General features: G+C 39.6%; 1 protein-coding gene across 1 annotated transcript in view; it reads right to left on the reverse strand.

The window, feature by feature from the left end:
* The window catches only part of LPCAT1 (lysophosphatidylcholine acyltransferase 1), a 98,371-nt gene that overhangs the window by 52,092 nt on the left and 23,613 nt on the right, over positions 1-22,666 (reverse strand). The window contains exon 2 of the mRNA XM_075271015.1: positions 6,417-6,559. Within this exon, the coding sequence (XP_075127116.1) occupies positions 6,417-6,559 (143 nt within the window). The remainder of the gene's footprint in view (positions 1-6,416; positions 6,560-22,666) is intronic.

The raw sequence follows: 22,666 nt of genomic DNA on the forward strand, positions 1-22,666 counted from the left end.
TCATAAAAAATAAAAATTAAAAAAATCTAAAGACGTCAGGTAAAAAAAATATTCCTATTTGGATCACTTGATATGGAATGACCCTATTGCATTTTTCCAACGTTTCCTTTTTAAAGCTCTATTGCATGTTTCCTTTTATGCATCACTTGTTGGCTTGAAAAAGGGATATATGTACCATGAAAGGCATTCAGTTTAAGATTTTGAAATAACTCATTTGGTCAATTGCACAAAAACTGGGCTTCCAGCTCTTCCATAATACTATCAAAGATGGTACAGTGGCTTTAGCATTTTCTCTAAGTTCTTCCAATCATTGCATTTCCACACCACCAGCATGAGGCTCTGGTGAATAAACTCCTGGCTGCAACCATGTCCACCATATACGGCAAATAATGTTATACTTATATACATAACCAATCAAGGCAAGTAGCCAAATATTTGATTTTGGGTTACTGCTGGTTCTCTTCTCTGTGACATCCTTATCCTATAAGAGCTCCCTTTCTTTGTATGTGCCCAGATTCCCTAAACTGTGTAACAAATATTTGCCATCTCTTTTTTTGTGAAAAGATGCTCCCCAATTGTTATTTCATGGGGAATACAGGCATTTACTAAAAAGATATGTCTGACAGGTCCTCATTAAATAAATCAGTAACCATGTCATTTCAATGTATGACAGCCCTGGTTATGTACAATTGAAGCTGGCAGCTTTGGGTTACAGCACAACAGTTCAATACAAGAAGGATGCTGCCACATGGTCCATGGCCATAGCCACTTGCAATTCTGGGGCCAAGGGGAACTGGTACCCCCATTACTGAATGCAGCTGTGGTGTGGCCAGGACAATGTGTGACAGCATATTTAGATTTCTTTGGAGTGTAGGAAAAATTGAACTCACAGGTTGTGGCCTTGATGCTCATGCCTATGGTCATATTATACAGATTTTTGTTGTATGGATCTGTAATGCAATATAATAGATTGAAAAGGAAATATAATATTTTTAAATAGATTCATATGAACTTACTGTTCCTGAAAAACATAAAAATCTGAAGGACTTTGGATGGGAAAAAAATATCCACTAGGAATCCTAGAGAAAGTATATAGCACACAGGAAAGGGCTCCGTGGACTTGTCATACTTATCTAATGATATTGTGGGGTGAATGATACTTATGCCATTTCTGCCTGCACAATGAATAACAGAACAATATTCTCATCATGTGGCAATAGATGCAAGCCCTGGTCACCAGATTTAGTGACATGCAGCATTCATCGTAAGCATCCCCATATTGGCTGGATAACAAGAGAAAAAACATTGCAGGAGCCAGTAATTAATCCCAAGACTTTGAGGCCATTAAATATAGGACACTGCAAGGCTTAGAAAATAAACTCACATTAGCAAACCAACTAGAAAAGATTAAGCAAGAATTAACCCTTTCACTTACACAGTACGTCCACAAAAACCTCAGGATCAGGCCTGAAGCTATTCTTTCAGACTAGGAAGCCCTAAATTACCGTAAACTACACATCTCCTCCTGTTTGATAAATGAAGAATGGGCCGGACCATGACGGACTATGGACACATTTAGGAACACATACAAAAAAATAAATAAATAAAAAAGAAGCAGCACAGAAACGCAGTATTTGTTATTCTGATCATAATCGCAAAAGGCAAAGGCTGATATAAAGCAGTCACAAAACAGGCGATAATAAGTACTACCTACTGTACTTATCCATTTCATACCGTTTTACTGCCTGCAAATATATAGATTTGGTGGGGGAAGGAGAATTCAGCCCCTAAGTTCAAGATTTACGTTTAGATCATGTGCAATACTTATCCTCCAAACACCAGAGGCATCGTAATTGTCTGGACACAAACATGTAGTTGTAATGCTGTAGGGTTTTTTTGTTTTGTTTTGTTTTTTTAAATCTACAAGTCTTGCTTCCTAGATTGAAAAATGAGAGGTGGTAGATCCAGAAGTGTACTTTACAGCCTGCAGCTTGATCAGAACAGCATACACATTAACTTTTGGCTGCAGTTCAATACTTTTGCCTTGATAAGAATGAAGAGTGCTGGATCACGTATAACGTGCTACACATTCATAGAGATTGTTGCGATAATCCCACCATGAATGTTAGAGAACATCAATAATCTATGTATCCAGAATAGTCAAACGGGTTTAATGGATCTAGTCACCATCTGATCAGATTCACCATCTGATCATACCTAAGTGAAGATACATTCACATGTATTTCTATGAAAGTAATAAGTAACATTAAATGGCATTTACAAATTCTCTCACTTGATCCTCAGTTACCCTGGAGCAACAAGCTGAAAACTCACATTTTGTATACTGTTGATAAAACAGCTGGATATAATACTTGTGGGACCAAATGCTGAATCCACCTTATAGACTACACCAACATACTAAGTATGTAGTTCTCTCAGCTAAGCAGCAGCGTTATGTTCTCTATCATGTCCTGAATAAGAGCTAGTAGTACGTACTACTCTAAGCCTAGATTTACATATGGCCACATTCATTTCACTGTTACAGACCCTCGAAATATAGGTCAAGCTCTATTTTTGTCTATTTTCACAGATCCCCACATATACTGCAACGTATGAAGGATCCATGAAAACAGATGCCCCTCGAGTGCAAAACAGCCATGGAAATTTACATTGTGTGAACGCAGCCTTACTTTTTTCTATTAAAGTTAAAGGGATTTTGTCTGGAGGTCGGATTTGTTTTTCAAGTTAACATTCTGGTTACCTGCTATCATTTGAATAAGGCCTTGTAAAGTAAGTAACCAGAATGTTATACAGAATCTGTTGAATTGCGATTCTACAGTGACATGTTCTATTGAACTGTGACTAGACTGTGTTCAGATCCAAGTTCAGACTTCTATGGCAGATTTGTCACATACAGGTTTTTATGTAGTGGACAAACAGCAAACAGAGTACCATATTCTCAGCTTTTAACCTGTATTGCAAAGGTTTAAAAACCAAAGTTAGAACCTATAACCATATCTGAAATGCTGCACATTTTTAAATTGTGGAGTAGGTCGTATAAAATCACATCCACCATACTCCTACCGTAGACCTCATCAGATAAAAACTAAATGCAATTCATTTAAAGGGTTATGCCATGAAGTATATTTATCTTCTTTGCACTGGGTAGAAGATAAATAGCTGAATGGTTGGGGTCTGTCTCCTGAGTCTGAACACAGTAACTTGCTGAACGGGATCGGACAGCACTCCCAGTCACTTACGTACAGAGGATAAGATATTCTTCTTGACATAACATATTTACCCTTTTGAAAGTTGTTACCCACTCTGCTCCTTACAACAGCCTAGAAGTGGTTGGTTAGTACTTATTGTTCTTTTGAGGAGATCAGTCAGTGCCCTTGACATTTTTATTTTCTGAAATGCTTGTACACCATGTACAAGAACAATTCTATAGGAACTTCTCTTAGCACTTTGTGCAGAATGGCCATTGCCAATGCGTGTATTAGCTAGAAGTATGGTAACACTGAGTTGCACATTGACTTACACTTCTAGTAACAGAGTAGCAAAATACCATTTTCTAAGAACTGAATTTTATTTTTTTTTCAATTTTGTTGGGAATATGAGAATTTACTAAAACAGACACTAAAGGGGAACAGACATCTCCAAAAAGTGCCAACTTTTTGAAGATTTTCCAAGAGTGAATTAATTGTAAACGATATAAACGTAATATGTGCAACGTAAAGTCAAAGAATGATTATAAACTCCTGTAGGGGTTTCTTGCAAAATAACTGTATATCCTGTGCTGAGAGTTTTTCTGCAACCATCAGTCATATAGTATCCGTACAGCACAGTCACATGACGACCATCTGTGTAAGGAAAGGGAATTCATATACAGCTGACTATCATTGGCCTGGAAACATTTGTGTCATATAAATACTATATTTGTGTTCTCCACTTGCATTAATAAGGCATACAGACAAGAAGTAGTTTCACAAATGGAGGTAGATACTGGAAGAATGATAAGTATACGCTCTTCCAATACATTTCCTTTGAATCTTTTGTTTTTTGCTCCAAAGCCTACTAAAATGTTCGGGGATTTTTTTTGTATGGCTATATTTCTTTCTGAAAAAGAAAAAAACTAATAAAAAAAATTATTTGAATGAATGAATGAATGATTATATACACACACAAATAAATATATAAAACTTCAAAAAGTTATTTTGAAGTTATACTGAGCGGGACAGGCTACATAACCTGCAATAGAAGCGCTGGTATAGCATAGCATAAAACCGGCGCTTCTACTGAAAGCTACGTGCCATAGGCTGCAGTAGGAGCGAAAGACCGACAGCCCGGGGACCCTGCGCACGGCTCCCGGCTGCCATAGCAACGTGATGCCGGCCCCAGAGCTTACTTCGGGTGCCGGCGCGGAACACGAACATAGCAGCGCCGGCAGAGGAAATGCCGTCTTAGTCAGCTGTGCTGCGGGAACAGGGATCGCTGGATTGCTTAAGGGGGAGAGGGGTGGTGGGGCATGGGTGATCAGTAGGGGCCGGGGGGTTGCTGGTTTGGGAGAGGTGCTGGTGGTAGGGGTTAGAGAGGGGGCCGGGGGGGAAGGGGGGGGTCGGGTTTCACACCAGAGGGCAGGCGGTAAGTGTGTGTGTGTGTGTGGGGGGGCAGATTGAACATGTGGAAAGGAGGGGGGGGGGGGTTACCATGGTCACGGGTGGGTGGTGCTGGGGGGGGGGGAAGAGGTAGATGTAGGAGGTGACTGTAACTCTAAAGGGGGAAAGGGGTTGGGGACGCGGGTGGGGGGGTAAGGGGAGAGCCGGGGGTGCAGGTGGAGAGAAAGGGGAGGGCCAGAGGTGCAGCAGCAGGGCTGTGGGGTCCTGGCCCACGACACTGTGGGAGGTGACTGCGCTGGCCACAAGGAAACGGCCATGGGGGGCCACGGGCCGCGCTGCAGGTGGATCGTGCAAGGGTGAGGGGACAGCAGACGAAGGTGCGGGTTATAGCTAGTGTGTATGTATATATATATATATATATATATATATATATATATATATATACACACACACACACTCCGCCAGCAAACCTTGTGTAAGGTTGTCACTAACATCTCACAAATCTGAGCAATGCAAAAGGAGAAGAAGTGCTCCATATAGTGCTGCTACCCCTTTGTTGAGGTGGTTGTTGGTGGGTTTGTTTTTTTTCTTCTTTTATGAAATTCACTAGTAATATTCAATGACCTATAAAAGTATGCTTATTCATATGCTACAGCTAAACTCTTTGAAAAAGGTTTTAACCTGTCTGAACGCTGCTCTAAAAAGCAGGCAAAAAAAGCTTTTTTTGCTTGTATGTGAGGCACCATTGCTTGTGTACAGCTATTAGCGAACTCAGCAATCTAGATCTTCCCCAGCATAAGACTTGCAGAGTCACGTATCACAACTATGAATGAGTAACAGTTACCGAGGAAAAGGGGGGGGGGGGGGGAAATGCGTGGAACAAAATCTACTGCAAAGCTCTCTGTGTACTGTATCACTTAGATGAAGTCTGGAAGCCTTGGATTCAACCCCAACAATGCCTGCCTACAAATCTCCTGAAGTAATCTCATTTATTCAGACAGACACAAACAGCAGAAATTATCCGACATTTCTGGATTATCAGACTCCTAGAACATGACTCTCACTGTTAAAGAAACCCAAAATAATAGAAAAATCTACAATGGGTTTGAATTTAATTAAAGAATTTTTTGGGTGTCATATTTTACTATGGTTCTGATCTGGAGATTTGCATATTAGACTCTGCTTACATCTGTGCATATTCTAGAGATGCCGATACTGTGGCTCCAGCTGGAGATGTAAATATTACACTCACATCCGTGCTGTTCATTTCCATTGTTCTGTCACATGATGGACACCAAAGGCACCCAACAGTCCTGATTAACTATAATGGACCCCAGGTCCTACCAGACTATCAGGGTAATCTCATGATGGGTTATCTCAGCTCATAATCTTAAGAGTTTCCCTATTATATTCAAGATTCCTGAATTATTGAGCGGCATGATCAAGAATGTATGTTGTATACGGATTGTAGACTCTTTTCTTATATGACATTTCTTTTCACAGGCCGTGTGGTGTTAAATGTTGCCCTCTCATTCCTATTACATAGAAACCATACAACCACACTTTCTGTTTGTGGATCTGTGTGGGTTCTCACACTAGAGCCAGGGGCTCACCGCTCTACAGTGAAATAAACCACACTGCACAGGAAGCAGAATGCTAGTGTGTTTTCACAGGAGTCTATAGAATTTGGTAGTGTCAGAGTTCAGATGTGTTATTCAAATTTTTTTTTCTCTTTACATTATGTAAATTTTCAAAATGATTACTTATAGAATGACAGGATTGTTGAATAAAACTTACTTTCTCCACCAGGACATAGGTTGTTCAAGCTCTTTCCCCGTACGCCCCATAGCAGCAACGAAAGCAAATGGCCAGGCCAGGAGCATCATGAATGCAGCAAAAAATAGACGGATGGGGAAGAGAGTCAGTGTCATGACAGCGATCTGCAAGACAAAAATTGTATATAGGTTTAACGGAAATTGTGTTTAGGTGAACTGTAGAATTACACAAAGGATTCCAGTTTTCCTAAAGAGTCCTGTACATACAATGACAGACACCGTAGCAGATAATCGATGGACCTCTCGGTAGTCAATAGGATACATCAAGATCTGTTTATGTCCATCATATGAGGGATACATCCTTGTTGGGATTTCCAATTTTCTGTTACTATAACTGAACAGAAAACCCCAGGGAGCCTCCAGCTGTAGAACATGAGCATGTCAACAAAGTGTCATCACATGGTAACAGCATCCTAAGTAAAACTACTGCAAACCAATGAGATACAACATGGTTGTGGCACAGGGAAACACTTTAGCCTTTACTCACTGCCTCTCTCGTGATAACCTCCTCACATTTTAACAGTGGTTACCCGCAGAATTCCCATAGACTATAATGGGGTCCGCAGTCTTCCTGTCTGAAAAATGTAGAGAGAAAAGTCCTGCTTGCAAGACACTTCTCTCTGCACTTTTTATGTGGGTTTGGGGATGGGAGCACTGAATGTAGAGCATGTGCAGGTGTGAACCTAGCCTTAACCATGTAGCATTAGCTAAATAATATTGGTGCTACAATATTATGTTCCACAATGAGTAGCGTGATGGTGTGTAATAAACCAAAGGTAATGTGCTTCTGTTTGAAATTGCCATTAGTAAATCTTTTTATGGAAACCTTTTTATAAAATTAGAATACATACTACTAAAGAATAAATGTAACTTGAAAAAAGTATGACAATATGTACAATAACAACAAGGCATTAAACATAGGCGCTACACATCACATTTGACAAAACAGGCTCACTGCATTTGGCTGAATTTGCCTTCTTAATATACACAGTGCTCATCCAAACTATTCAGATTCAAAAGACATTGGCGTTATTCAGCTAGGTCTGCACAATACCAAATACTATAGATTCATATTCTATAAATGTACACTAATATATTAGGGTACTGTGGAACTTACAATTGCAGCTGCAGAAGAGCCAAGACACAGGCTTCCATAAACAGAAGAACAGGGTTACCCTCTATAGGAGGCACTAGAGAGACCGTTTTACCAGCTTATGGGAGAAGAGTTAGGCCTTGGGCTCTCGATCAACCGTGCAGGCATTATAGATCCAATACTTCAACTGCGCAACGCACAACTGAATTATCGAGAGGCTCCAGTCTTTTAAATAAATCAGGTGCACGCTTGTGGAACTGGTTTAGACCTCCTATATAAGTCATGCCAGTTTTCTTATGGGATCTATAATAAATATATGACAGGCTGAGGCATCCCTATACAGGCCTGCTCTCTTCTAAAGTAGTGAGCAACCATAGTGCATAAAGTGCCCTGTCATTACCAAGTAGCGCTCAGGTTCATTTACTGTTTGCATAAAATATAACTTTTAATGGTAATTAGCTAAAATCATCTCTGGTGACTTCAAAGTGATTATTTAGCAAAAACAGCAGTACAATAACTAATTCTTATTGTCCATAGCCGATAGTGCCATTTAGATGGCCTATTCTAAAGCTTGACTATTCCGTTTCCGTATTTTCACATCTAAGTAATAGTGTAATACTCATAAGAAAGGTCAAGTGATTAAGGACAAGCTATAAAATAAAAAAAAAAAAACACACACACACACCAAACCTTGCATAGAAGGGTTGAAACATTTCCCCCCATTGCATTTAAACTGAATGGATCATCAAAATATTAACTATGGTTTAAATCAAGTATCATAGAACAGACAAAAATGTGTCAAAGAGGATGTCTATAAATGCTAAAACTTCACTTTTATTTCATTAATTAAAATGTCTATTAAACACATAAAAATAGGTGACACACTGACAGAGCCTGCTGTCAGGCTTGACTGGTCAGAGATGATTACAGCTGGGATACTGACCCCGAGTCTGTAAACCCCAACTCCCTCACCAAATAAATGATCAGTTGTGCTGCTGTTGTTTGGTCATCAAAATTGAAAGCAATCCAGAAGCTATATAACTTCAAGTGGCTGTATCCCCCAGATCCTCAGAGGTTACTGGCCTAACGCCACGCCAACAGAGGAGTACTGGGTTAACATGCCACCAATAAAGCACTGGTGATAACACTTTAAAACAACAGCACCAACACCATTAACTAGAAACAGCATTTATAGATAGCCTCTGACGCATTTTTGTCTTTTCTGTGATACTTTACACAAGGATATCTGGGGTATTTTTCACACAGTGACTAATGGTTTAAATCAAGTTTTTTTGTTAGACATGTTTTTAAAGAATTTTTGTTATTTTGCAGTTTTCACCCTGGCCATGGAGCCTCATAACAGACTGACACGTCCTGTCCAGATCACTTTCATCAGTCAAGATTACAGATATGACCTCTAAGTTCTGTCACCAGCAGCTCAGGCAACATGGCTGCCCTCAAAGTCATGTACAGAATTAAACAAATAATCAGAAAAACAAATGAGAAAAAAAAAAAAAAAATTATATTTATCATTAAAGAAGTTATCCAGCTTCCAAAAATTATCAGCGAATAAATCCACAGCAGTGCTAGATACTCACTGTTCCCTTGAACAGTCTTTGATTTATTTTACTTGCTGCTCCTTGTATCACTGCTTGAGAGCAGGAATCACGAATCAGGAGAAGTTCAGTTTGGAAGTGGGATAACAATGTTGACGGATTTTAACAAAATTTAGAAAATAAAAAGAGTGCCTATACATATTAGATTATGGTTAGTCGAAACTGCAGATTTCACTGTAATCTGCCCATATCTACTGTTTATGCCTCCCAACAGCTCGTTGAAACTCCGGAAAATCCATGTATGCTCCACCGAACAGTGCGTACATATGGATGGGTAAGAACTTATGGATAGCTTGCAGTGAAACTTCTCCAAAAGACAACCTGCTTTTAAGCTGTATATTTAGCATATGGCTTCTGGTGGCTAAATCATCTGATCGGTTCAGGGTTTGGGTGTTGGACCCCAACTGATCTACTGACAACCTATCCTGTGTATTCTAAGAAACTTTGTGATATATCATATTAGAGAAATCTTATCTCATCAGAAATACCTTTCCCTGCCACTCTCCCTTCTGCAAAACCATCTTGCATCTTAAAATTCATCTTGAGAAAAACTGCATACTACTCAGATTAAACGTTTGTAGAAGTCTATAGAGAGGGGAGGATTGAGCAGGAAGGGGAAGAAAGACAGGTTTACTCAAATCAGTATAATTAAGATAAATCTATATACATACACATACATATCACACACACAGATTTTTATATATAGAGTGTCCTGGGACAGTTTCTCCTCTTCTTACTGTGTGCAGTGTATAACAGTATGACAGCTAGTTTCCACCCACCAGCTCATAGATTTCTCATAAATTTACAGAATCATTATGGAAGATTGCGTAAGGAATAAATTACTAGCGAAGTGGAGTTGGAAGTATTTGAAGACCATGAACGATTGATCAAATTCAGACATGTCTGCAGTCATTTTAATAGTAAACAGGAATTACTGTTTGATGAGCAGCTGGTACACACTGTTCCTTTTTATACCCAAGCACAATTTTCCTTCTAAAGTTGTAAATATTCTTTTTTTTTTTTTTTCATGGGACTGGCTGTTCTCTCTGTTAATCTGGGAGGTGGAACCCAAAGATATTCACAGGATGAGACTGAGACCATCAACTATGAAGAAGGTGGTAAAATTCACACGTAAAGCCTATATGGTGCCAGACAGTTGGTGGCAGGATAAAGCTCCACATGAAGTTTCTCAGCTTCATTATTGACACTTTTTAGCATATCGCAGACACCAAGAAACACACCCTGAAAGGCGTGTATTAATTAACACTATTTACTTTGTCTTAACCTTTCAAAGTGCAACTCAACTTACACGTTAAATCTTGAAATAAATTGTAAGATATTTCTACTTAAAGCACATCTAAACAGCGAACCATCGTGGTCTATGCAAGGACATGGGATGACTTCTGCCCTTTACCTCTGCACTTACTAGAATTATGAAGTGAATTCATACAAAGCAGACAGGGTTATTCGGAGCCTTCTTCTAAGGGCCTTCATAGGGGCAGAATGGACAACCTAAGGGTAATACTAGCTTAGTCTCACTGGGTCTCCATTACACAGCTACAATTGGTTTAAATACAGTAGCTAATGGGAAAAAAAACTATTTCAATCAACCCCAATAGCCAGGATTTAGGCAGATATGAGAAGCAAAGGTTCATTGTAGTCAAAAAAGTTGATACGACCCAATTCACATAGTCTATAACAGGGTCAACCAACAGAAACCTAATACTTCGTTCTTTTAAGCAACTCCTTTTACAAGTCCTAGACAAATTATTTCCTTTGTTGGTATTTTCCAGAAGCGGAAAGCTCTGTCCACTGTATAGTAGCCAGGAGCCTTCACTGCAGCTCCCCTCCCACTGACTTCAATGGGAACTAAGCAGCAGGCTGCTAGACAATGGATGGAGCATTTTGCTTCTGGCTCCATATTGTGTACTGCAGTGTCCCGAAAAGCAGATCTGTACATGATTGCACAGAGTGTCAGCCCCTTATCGATCAGATAAAAAATAAGCCTGGACAATCCCGATAACTGACAGTGTGTAAGGGCTGTGCTATGGCTGGGTGATTATGATCGAAATTAAAATCGTGATTAATTGAACATTTTAACTCGATCACTATTCATAAACAATTTAAGACACTCCCCTTTTTACTTGACAAGCCCTGTCATACCATGCTACTGAATTTTGGTTATTCACAGATCAGCAATCCTGATTGGATAAGGTTCAGATGGTGAGAAGAAAGGGGTAATTTTACAGTGTGACACAGAAGCAAAAATGATCGAAATAATCAATGTTGAGCAAGTTTACATCGATTAAAGGGGTTGTCCCATCTCAAGGATCCTACCTATACTGGTAGCTTATGTAAATTGAAGACATTTCCTAAATATATTGCTTTAGAAATTCTGTTTTGTTTGCCTGCTATGTGAACTTATTCCTCCCATTGTTTACACAGCGTTGCTATAACCACGGACCTATAGGACAGTGACGTCACTTACTTACTGCTTTCAGGCAGGACAATCGTTCAGCTAACTGTAGTTTGCAGATAAAGCTGAGTTTATTATCTCTCTATGTAAACACACAGATAACACGAGTCCATTCTGTACAAGCATCTGCATATTATCTGACCTGCATAAGTGTTCTGTGTCCTGTTCAGCAAAAGGGAGAGAGGGGGAGAGAAATACAGGAAGTGAGAAGAACAGACTGCATGCAAACTGCTGAAACACTGAGATGGGGAAAACCCCTTTAATTGCCCCGCCCAAGTCTGTGCTAATAAGCCATATAAGTCCACTATCTGTGTGCTGGGGTTCCAATGCAACATGGTGGCAGTTTATTTTATAAAAACAAACGTAAAAGGATCAGATTACAAATCCCATGGGTTTCAATGCAATTTTTGGGGTGATTATTGTGTCTAAAAGGTCATCCACCATGTTCTGTCAAAGTCACATGTACTAAACAAAACATCCTGTATTGTTTAGTGTGTGAGGAAAAAGAAAGAAGCTGTACATTTTATTTTCAAGGAACTTACTGAATTTTTCTATAAGCTCCAAATACACATATATCCTAGCGGAAAAAAAAAAATAAAACCATTTGCCTCTAATGAAGTTATCATTATCAAGACTACATTGATACTCCTCTTAATCTCACTGCTGCAGTGCCTCCCAGCGTGGTCTGCTCCTGCCGTTCCATTGTTGTCCCCAGAACACAATCAGCGGCCTCAGCAAAGGACATGTGATGTCACTACTTATGATGATTTGGGGTCAGTTTCTGATGCCGCTGATTAGCCTCAGCAGTAACTTAACGGACCAAAAAATAAGTAAATAAAAAAAAAAACAATATAATAACGGACATCAATGCCAATTTACCAAGTGTTGTGTCACTTTTTTTTGTTTTTATGAGCCCCCATCATAATAATAGACTTCCAACAGTACCGTGAACCTATTCTTAAAATGAACTGAAGGATCATTTTCCTTTTAATAGATATTTCAGACAATACTTATAGAAACATGCTTTAGCAATCATATTGCATATGACTGATGGGTAAAAAAAGAGGAACAATGCATTTCACAAAATGTTTACATCTTGTATGAAGCAAGTTAGTGAGGCTGTTATAGGTTACGCACTTTCCTTAATAATCTAGGTGTCTCGTTTGAAGGGTGTCTGTCAGCAGGAAAATTGATATGAAACTAATGATAGTACCTTGTAGGTCTGCTCGAAGACTTTCCAATGGTGCCTTTCTTATTCTACATTGCAGCTCCATTCTCATGAAAACTGTTGTTTTATTCTTAGGTGCAGAGAGTGAAGCTCAAACAGAAGAACCACCACTAAAAGCCCTTTTCAGCTTATTTGCATATGGTTCTCATAAAAATGGGGCTGCAATGCAGAAAAAGAAAGGCATATTTGGGAAGTGTAGAAGCAACACTACAATGTACAGTCAATTAGTTGTCAGCTGTTGTCTAGACCCATTCCAAATTATTGGGATATTACAAATGAAACAGTAGTAGTCCAGAAGGCCGGTGGTGCAGGTAGAAGTCACTCTCAAGCTTGGCCACAAGATTTGCATACTGTGGCCCCATTTTACTCCCCATTGCTTTACCAGTCTGCTCGTATATGCTGTCACCAAAGGAAAAGTAATAAAAACAGCTCTAGTTGTTTACTCCTATAGATTAATAATTTGTTTTACATCACTTGTCACATGTATTTCTATGCACGGTGGCTCAGTGGTTACCTTGCAGCGCTGGAGTCCTGGGTTCAAATCCCGCCCAGGACAACATCTGCAAGGAGTTTGTATGTTCTCCCCGTGTTTGCGTGGGTTTCCACTGGGTACTCCGGTTTCCTCCCACACATCAAAAACATACTGATAGGGAATTTAGATTGTGAACCCTATATGGGACAGTGACTGTCAATGTCTGTAAAGCGCTGTGGAATATGATGGCGCTATATAAGTAAGCATAATAAATAAAACATGCTCCCATGCCCTGTTGTGTATAACAAATCTGATTCTTCAGATATTGTGTAATACCATGCCTGATAAAGAAATCATAAAACTTTGCTATTGATCACCATGGGGCCCATTGACAGAACCTATTTTTTGACAGTTTATTAAAACATTGAAGTCTTATTTTTACCTGTTTTCAACGAATCCCTCAATAGACTCAAACCTATGAAAGATCCCCCCCCCCCCCCCGCAAAAAGAAAAAAAAGGAAAAAAAAAAAGTGCCCCTTAGATGAAAATAGGGTCATGAAAAATGTTGATTTTTCACAGCAACTCACTCAACGCTTGTGTGAATGTAGGCTTAATCTTGGTGAATTATGAGAAGACTCCACCCTGAGGAAACCGATGAAGCTAGACTAGAGAAGGGTTTCAACACCTCACCTATACTGTATTCCATAACAATATCAACTGATCTACAACTGCAAAAACATTAAAATATTTTAACCTGTTTTTCCAGTGAGTAGGCCTCCAGGAACTCTGCGGCTAGTAAATACAGTTTATTAACTGACGGTTACTTTTCAAGAAACTACAACAGAAATGAACAGCAAAAGCATATCCTTTCACAGTGTCCATAGAATGCAATAGTCAACCATATAATGTAATACTGGATTGAAGGGGTTGGCTCCTAAAGACAACTATATTCATCACATCCCTTAGCAGCATGAATGGATAGCTGGTTTCTATGGAAAACTTTCCTATTTTACTCATTTTGATAAATGGGACCCCCATTGGTAACATGACCTAGACGTCATTCATAGGATGATCAAAGGTGAATTTACCTTGGAAATGATAGAATTACAGTTACTGAAGTTTTGTAACAAAGTGCATCCATTCAGATATGCTCAATAGAGAAATATGGTTAGGAAAGAAGGGAAGCCATTGTAACTAAACCAAGTATTTCCCTACACTGTGCCAAGTTACTAGATACCATAAATGCCATACCATATATACCATAAATAGTAGTACCAGGGGTTATTTTTTCTCCATGACTGCATTCCTCAGTTTCCAAAACCATTCCAACTAAAAGCAATTCCATTTTCTGTCAAAGAAACGTCCTAAAAAGTAAAAGCACTTTCTTAACAGGGCAACCTCTGTTTGAAACTCAATATCAACCTCATTTGTTAGTTTACGCCCAAGGGGGGGGGGGGGGGGGGGGAGTTAAAAAGGCAAGCCTGAAATACATGCAAAACCATATCCTGCAACTGCAGAACTACTGATGTGAATAAACCCAAAGGAATTAAAGTGAATAATTCAAGAGATAATGTGCACAGAAAGGCTGTTACTGAATTTGTAGCACTGAGCCAAATGTAAAAATTTCTGCTACCACATGGTATCAGGTTTTTACAATTCTATGGTTAGCAAAGCAAGGATATACAGTATATGTAAAACCAATCCGGTCTGCCAGCAACTTGTATGGATGGAAAATGTCTTTTTATTGGAAAAAGCAGTACACCACGTACCGCTCCACACTGGACTTTTCTCAAGTGCAAATGGTTTCTGTGAGGACTGATACGTGGTGTACTGCTTTTTCCAATAAAAGGACATTTTCCATCCATACAAGTTGCAGGCAGAGCGGATAGTTTTTTCTATTGGGAACCCTTTTTCCTGGGGGGTTTCTGTCGTGCAATTTATGGGATGATCTCCAGATTTGCTGGCGCTGCTACAGTTGCTTATTTTTAAAATATATGTATGTATATATACACACACACACACACACACACACACACACACACAGATACTCAATGTAACATTCAGGTCCGGTCATTGTAAGCTTCCACAATAGTTATACAGTAATAAAAAAATAAATAAATAACAACCCTTCATTCATGAAGTGGAAACATTAATAGGTCACATATTGCTCAGCTAATTCTCATACAAAACAACATCTTTATGAGTAATGAACATGCATATGCCAACTGCAAACTCCTGTTGTCCATAAAACTAGGCTACATGTTGTAAGAGAATTTGCCAAAGGTGTCTTTTCAATGTGTGGAGTATCAACTGCACCCCGAAAGTTCTCAATACTGCACATTAGCACTACATATACAGCTAAAATAGTTAAAAAATAAAAATAAAAAAATATACATGTATAATAAACTCTACCCTTGAAAATCAAATTCTGAATCAAACCAGAATCCATGGCGGCTGATGACAACTTATTGTTTTTCTTTCATAAATAGTCGGCATGCACAATGTCTGGGTTTCATGCACTTAGATGTGGTTCTACCCATCAAACTTTCTATTCCTCACTGTGCAATACATGCTGTCTGCCCATCTCCTGCAGAACAAGAGAGGCTGCTCAGATTTGGCATCAGACCCCAGAAACTTGAAACTGTTGATGGCTGGTTATAGCTTTTTAAGAGTTTTCCCAAAATCATAACCCATCATCATTAACTATCCAGAAAGTAGTAATAGTAGTTTCTGATTGCTTAGAGTCACACCGCTGGGACCTCCACCAAGCACAAGAATGAGGGTCCAGTGTGTAGCAGTTCTTCCAAGATATATAGATTCCAAGACTGATTGAGATAACAATACATTCTTCATCTCTCCTTTCAGACAGGGGACACAGAACGTATGATCACAGAAGCTCCCAGCAATGGGACCCTCTGTGATCACATTCTTATTATCTGGCCTGTGGATGAGTTCTTAGTTGAGGAAATTCCCTTTAAAAGACTTGTAAATTGGAAGAACATAAGACAATACAGTGGTCTCTGAAATTCTAAATTCATGTACTCAGGGACAATCTTTGTAATTTGAAGCCATAACTATGTGTAATGACTGGGAATTGGTTATGAGGCTCCCCAAAATGTCAGCCCAAAGTGAGAAAAATAAGGAGATAATTGATACAATACAACCAGTAGGTAGGGAACAGTCCTTATGCAGTGTCAAAGGACACCTAGTCCTGGCACAGGTAGGGAGCGGTAGAGCACATTATCTAGCCTGTACAGATGAGCAATGGTCATTGCAAGTTGAAGGTGATTTCACATCACCAATGTGGCTCAGGCGTCTTAAAACACACTCAGGAAATCTCTGGCCAGAGAGGTGAATGGCTGCATTTCCTGCGTGTGTTGGGAGAAAAAAGGAAATTAAGCATTTTGCATGAGTTCGACAAAATGTGTAAATAGGTTTATTAAAGGGGAAAAAAATACAAAACAGGAAAATAAACCTTTACTTCAAGTACAAAAATAAGCAAAATAAATAAAGCCTTAACGTCAGGCAAAAGGCAAAACAAAAATCCTGCTTGTCAGAGCTCTAAATAACACAGAATCAGGTCAACTGTACTTGTAGTTTACCTCCGGCCACACAATCAAAACTCAAGTCCCAGTTTGGTCTCACCAAAACTCAGCTCTCCAGGACAGACCTAGGCACCTCCTACCACTCCCAGGATCTGCCCTGAAGTGCAGGCTCAGCAGGCTTTTATGAGCCAGTAACGAGCCTAAGACCTACACGTGGGCTGAGGCCTATTCAAGACCCACCCTGGACCACACATAGGTCAGGAATCTGGGGGATAAATATCGTGACTCCAGCACTCTGCCTGTCACCTTCTCACTACATTCATCGGATGAATAAGAAAAACTTCTTTCCTGTCGAATAGTAGAAAGGTAATACACAATATTGTATGGGAGATCAATTACATTTATTAGGTTACACGGCAGTCATACCACAATACAGACAACAAGCTCACATAGTCCTTTCTAGTAAAGATTAGTCTATCTAATATATCCTAACACCACAGACTTCAAAGCCCCCATAGAAATAAATGCAGAATCCCAAACATTATTCAATTCCCTCTCTTTCTTAGCACAGAACTGAAAAGCAGAAACCATCTCAGGAGTGGACTCTTGGCAAAGTTCCTGTACTGAATCTTGTAGCACAAGATCAAGGTTGAGGAGCAGGAAAAACTGCTTACAAAACAAACAAAATATTCACATATCTGACATAAGGAGTAGACTGACATCAGCATTAAGCAGACTGTATGCAATTTGCATAAGGATACGTCTACTGCCAAGGCAAGAGTTCATGGGGAATCATTTTTCCTACACTGTCAATGAACTTGAAAGCATGTTGAAACCCTAGACATAAATTATGTATGTGCAATGCTTAATGAAAATTACAGAGTAGATGAAATTACCACATACCATATTTATGGAGGTGTCACAAAAATAGACAGAGACCTCATTACATAACGTGGGCGTAGAATCAAAGCAAGATCAATCAACTAGCTTTTCTATGGACACATATGCACTAACTCAGGAGTCTCGAACTCGGCTGGACAAATAGCAGATAGGCTGCACACAGAAAAAAATAATTTATAAGATAAAATACTGTCCAGTATCCCAGTGCCAGTCCTCCATACCATTACATAATAAAATAATTTATCCTCCTCTCCACACTCACATACCACCACTGTGCTCCATCGTGATGTCATCAAGGAGCATTAGCATGTTGCTCCTTCGTTTTGTCTCTCCAGTGTTGCACGGGTCACAGACGATAGCCACAGGGGCTGTGAATTTAAGACCCCTGCACTAGACCATGCAATGAGTATATATTTCTATGGTATAAACAGGTTTATGCTGCCCAATACAAACCTGTTTAAAGGCAAAGTCCCCACTGCTGCAGGAAAAAAAAAAAAAAAGCACTGCAGGAAAAACCGTAGCGAAAATGCATCTCTGTTTTTCCCGCAACGCTTTTCACAGAGAGTCTGCAGAGGTTTCCTTTCCACTTCAGTTACACCTATAGGCAAACCATTGGCATTTCCATAGATATAATTGACATGCTGCGATTTCCAACTGTTCTGGAAACTGCAGCGTTTCTGCTGAGCATATTTTTCAGCAATGTGTGGATGGAATTCATTAGAATATATACTGTACATATATAGTACAGTCAATAGAGGGGCATCAAGTAAAAAAAAAAAAAGTTTTTTTTTCTTCCTTAAACTTAAGACACATACTCTAGAACAGGGGTCCTCAAACTGCGGCCCGCGGGCCACATGTGGCCCGCCAAGCACTTCTGTCTGGCCCCGCCGACATGCGTGCATTTATAATGAAGCTCCTGGGGAGCTTGGGCCAGGCCATGGAGCGCACTTCACTTTACCTATTGGAGGGCACCGCTCCCAAAGTCTGTGCGATCTGCTCTGCCTCCGGCCCACTGTTTAAAAAGTTTGAGGACCCCTGCTCTAGAACATAGTGTAAAAGGGATCTATAAGTAAGAAATGATATATGATATTATAAATCATATATAATTTATTATACATAGCCCAAAAACATGAATAAAGGCAACCTGCATTATTTAGGTTATTCGTTGTAGTCTATCCTCTTTATGGTAGTAACTGCGTTGTGTACATATTTCAGCTACATTGTTCTTCCTGTTGCAAGCAGAAGTGATTTAACCATGAGGAAGTATGCAGACTGCTCATAGTTGCTCTCACAGACAAATACAGACCATGCACTTGACCTGATCTTTACAAAGTTATGTAACCATGTAACTATGTAAAGCTCTAGATCTCTTCATGGTGAAGACTGTCCTTGTCCAGGTGATCATGTCTTCTTAGGCTTGGTTCACATCTACTCATGGGTTTCCACTCAGGGGGTCCACTTGGGGACTCCCCAAACTGAAACCGAATCCACATAAAAAAGTGGTTACCTTAGGAAACCTGCGGACCCTATAGCCTAGGTCTGTGTGGTTTCCACCCGAAAAGGGCTAAAAATGCGGAGAGAAAAACGCATGCAGAGAGGGGAACGGAATCCCCGTAAGGAGACTGAGCACAGATGTGAACAGAGCCTAAGAAGGTACATGCTAAAGAAGAACTTAAAGGGAGTTGGTCACTGGGGTGAAGCGTGTTAAACTAGTAACACAGTTTTATAGGCCAAGCTCACCCGAACGTAATGCCTTTTTATGCCTCGGATTCCAACACATTTATTTTACCATATGCAAATTAGTAGTCTTAAAGCATACCTCCAGTTATAAACAACTTTTCATTAAGAAAAAAAAATAAATAAATAAAGTGCATTTTAATATCATAAACTATATAATATATAGCATTACAGGAGATCTCTTTCCTTCACGGCTTATTAAGATGTTCCTCCCCTTATCATAAATCTGACTGTTTACATTACACAGCCTCACAAATACAGCTCTACGGAGAAGGGAGAGTGGAGTAGCTGCTGTCAGTTATTGCCTCATTCTGTGCAATGGTAGCCTGCTATCAACAAACCTAGCAGTTTTAAAAGTGCTCAGAGTAGCAGAGTGTAGTAGCACCAATTATTTTCTTATTAGTTATTAACGCTTTTCTGGCAGCCTCTTCTTCTCCCTTGCCCCTTCATAAGCTAATGTAGAAAGTAAACGTGGCCTGAAAAGTGGAGGAAACATATTCCTTAATGGGGTTTTCCAGGCAAAAAAAAAGAATTAAAAATATATATATATTATATATATATATATATATATATATGTTCTAGTAATGGGTTACACCCATACAGTATACCTTTAGCAGTGTTTGGAGTCAATTTCTGGGAGTCTCTGGGAGCTCCCGACATCCTCTGCATTTGTTTACTCAGTGTATCTTCCTGCTGTGCAGCTTCGAGTGTACCTTCCACACTAGTTTGCTCTCATTCAACCCCACCTCCTCTCTCACTCTGTTACTCCCTAGGTAAGCTATCCTGCCCACTACTAGCTCCTCCCCATCCCTCCAAGCTAAGCTATCCCGCCTACTACCAGCAGACAGGAAGAGGGAGGAGCTATTCCTGGACACAGGAAGGCTGTTAACTATTGATGGAGATGGGGGGTAGTAATGGTGACATTTTGTTTCAGAAGCGGTAAAACGAAACGTCAACAGATTATCAGAAATATATATTTTTTTTTATTAACCTCTTTAAGATCAAGTCTAAAAGTACCTAAATGACCAGGCTTCATTTTTCAAATCTGACGTGTCGCTTTACATGGTAATAACTTTGAGATGCATTAACTTATCATGGTGATTTTTTTGAGACTATTTTCTCGTGACACATTGTGCTCCGTGTCAGTGGTACATTTTGATCGATATTTTTTGTCTTTTATTATGAAAAAATAGGAAATTTGGTGAAAATTTTGAAGAAAAAAAAAATGCAGTTTTCAAACTTTTAAATTGCATGCCTTTCATGTAGAATGTCATACTACCCAAATTAATTCATACATTTAATTTACCATAACTCTGCTTTATATTGGCATCAAACTTTAATTCCTTTTCATTTTTTTCAGATGTTATAAGCAATGTTCCCTCTAAGCCCTGGAAGCTGCTGAGCGGAACAGCTAGTGAGCTGGGCAAGGCTCCGTCAATGATGGGCGACCTGATGGCCAAACAGTACCACCAGTAGTAAACAAGAAAACGCTAATCTAGTGTATAGATAGTATAATGATCCTTCCTTAGTCACCCCCTCCCCCACACACAGATTGGTGCTGAAGAAAGTGACGGGCCGACCTGGCACTCAGGAGGACAGACAGTAATATGGCGGGTGCCATATTAAACAACCGTTGGTTGCTGCCTGTCCTCCTGAGTGCATACCTCCCAACTTTTGAAAAGTCGCGGCATCACATCGCGTCTACACAGTGACTAGCCGGAATGCAGCGGCAAAGCAAGGAGCTGAGCTGTGACAGAGTGCGCGGGCATTAATTCTGGCTGAGCGAGGCGGCTGCAATAGGTGAGCGGCTGCCCACTATTGGGAACAGTGGTTATAAGGCTTAAAAGTAATTTTCCAAATTTTTAAGAATATTTTCACCACACATTTTTCAAGGGACCAGTTCAGTTCTGAAGGGGTCTTGAAAGGCCTCTCTAATGGAAACCCCCATAAATCACCCCATTCTAAAAACTTCACTCCTGGAAGTATTCAAAACTGCATTTAGGAAGTTTCTTAACTCTTTCAGCATTTCAAGGCAACTAAAACAAAGTAGAGGTCAAATTTACAAGTTTAATTTTTTTTTCACCAATATATTCATTTAGCCCTAGAATTTACACATTCACAACAGGTTAAAGGAGAAAACACATTCTACATTCTATTAAGCAATTTCCCCCAAGCATGAAACTATCCCATGTGAGAATGTTAAATAATGTATGGGAACACTGTAGGGTCCAGAACAGAAGGAGCACTATTGGGATTTTGGAGGGCAGACTTTGCTGGAAACTGTTTCAGGCACCATGTCGCATTTGCAGAGGCCCTGAAGTGCCAGAACAGTGGACCCCCCCCCAAAAAAAAAAAAAAAAAAAAAGACGCCATTTTGAAAACTAGACCCCCAAAGGAATGTATCCAGTGGTATAGTGAGCACTTTGACCCTATGGGTGTTTCACAGATTATTTTTTTTTACCAAAGAGACATGAAAATTTAAAATGATTTTTTTTCTAATATAATGTCACTTTAGCCCCCAATTTTTCATCTTCAAAAGGCGTTAAAGGAGTAATTGCAACCCACATATTGCTACACACTTTCTATTGAATGCAACAATACCCCATATGTTCTGGTATATTGATATACAGACACATGGCAGCGCTCAGAACGGAAAGAGCGCTAATTGGGTTTTGGAGGCCAGATTTTGCTGGAATCATTATCAGGCATTATGTCCCATTTGCAGAGCCCTCAAGGTGCCCAAACAATAGAAACATCCAAATTGTGACCCCATTTTAGAAACTAGACCCCTTGAGGTATTCATTGAGGGGTATAGTGAGTATTTTGACTCCATAGTTTTTGAAAAAAGCCCAAGCCGTCGCGAAGTGGTTAATAGAAGTGAAATAGAAGTTAAGTAGTGTGAGGGGGTTTATATTAGGGGTTAATTCTTAGTTTACCCTTGACAAACCCTTCTAAGATAAAGTACAAATTTCTTATATAATGTTCTATTTATTTACTAAAATGTGTTTAGAACTGGAGGTATGCTTTAAAATGAAAGGCAACTCCGTTGCTCCAAACTGCTATGATACGCCAGCATAGCAATATTTCAGCATAGCTCACTAGTCCTGTCCCTCACAGAAGGAAGGGGAGGATGGGGGAAGCAAGG

The sequence above is a fragment of the Leptodactylus fuscus genome, chromosome 4 (genome assembly GCF_031893055.1).
Source record: "Leptodactylus fuscus isolate aLepFus1 chromosome 4, aLepFus1.hap2, whole genome shotgun sequence".
Classification (NCBI taxonomy): Eukaryota; Metazoa; Chordata; class Amphibia; order Anura; family Leptodactylidae; genus Leptodactylus; species Leptodactylus fuscus.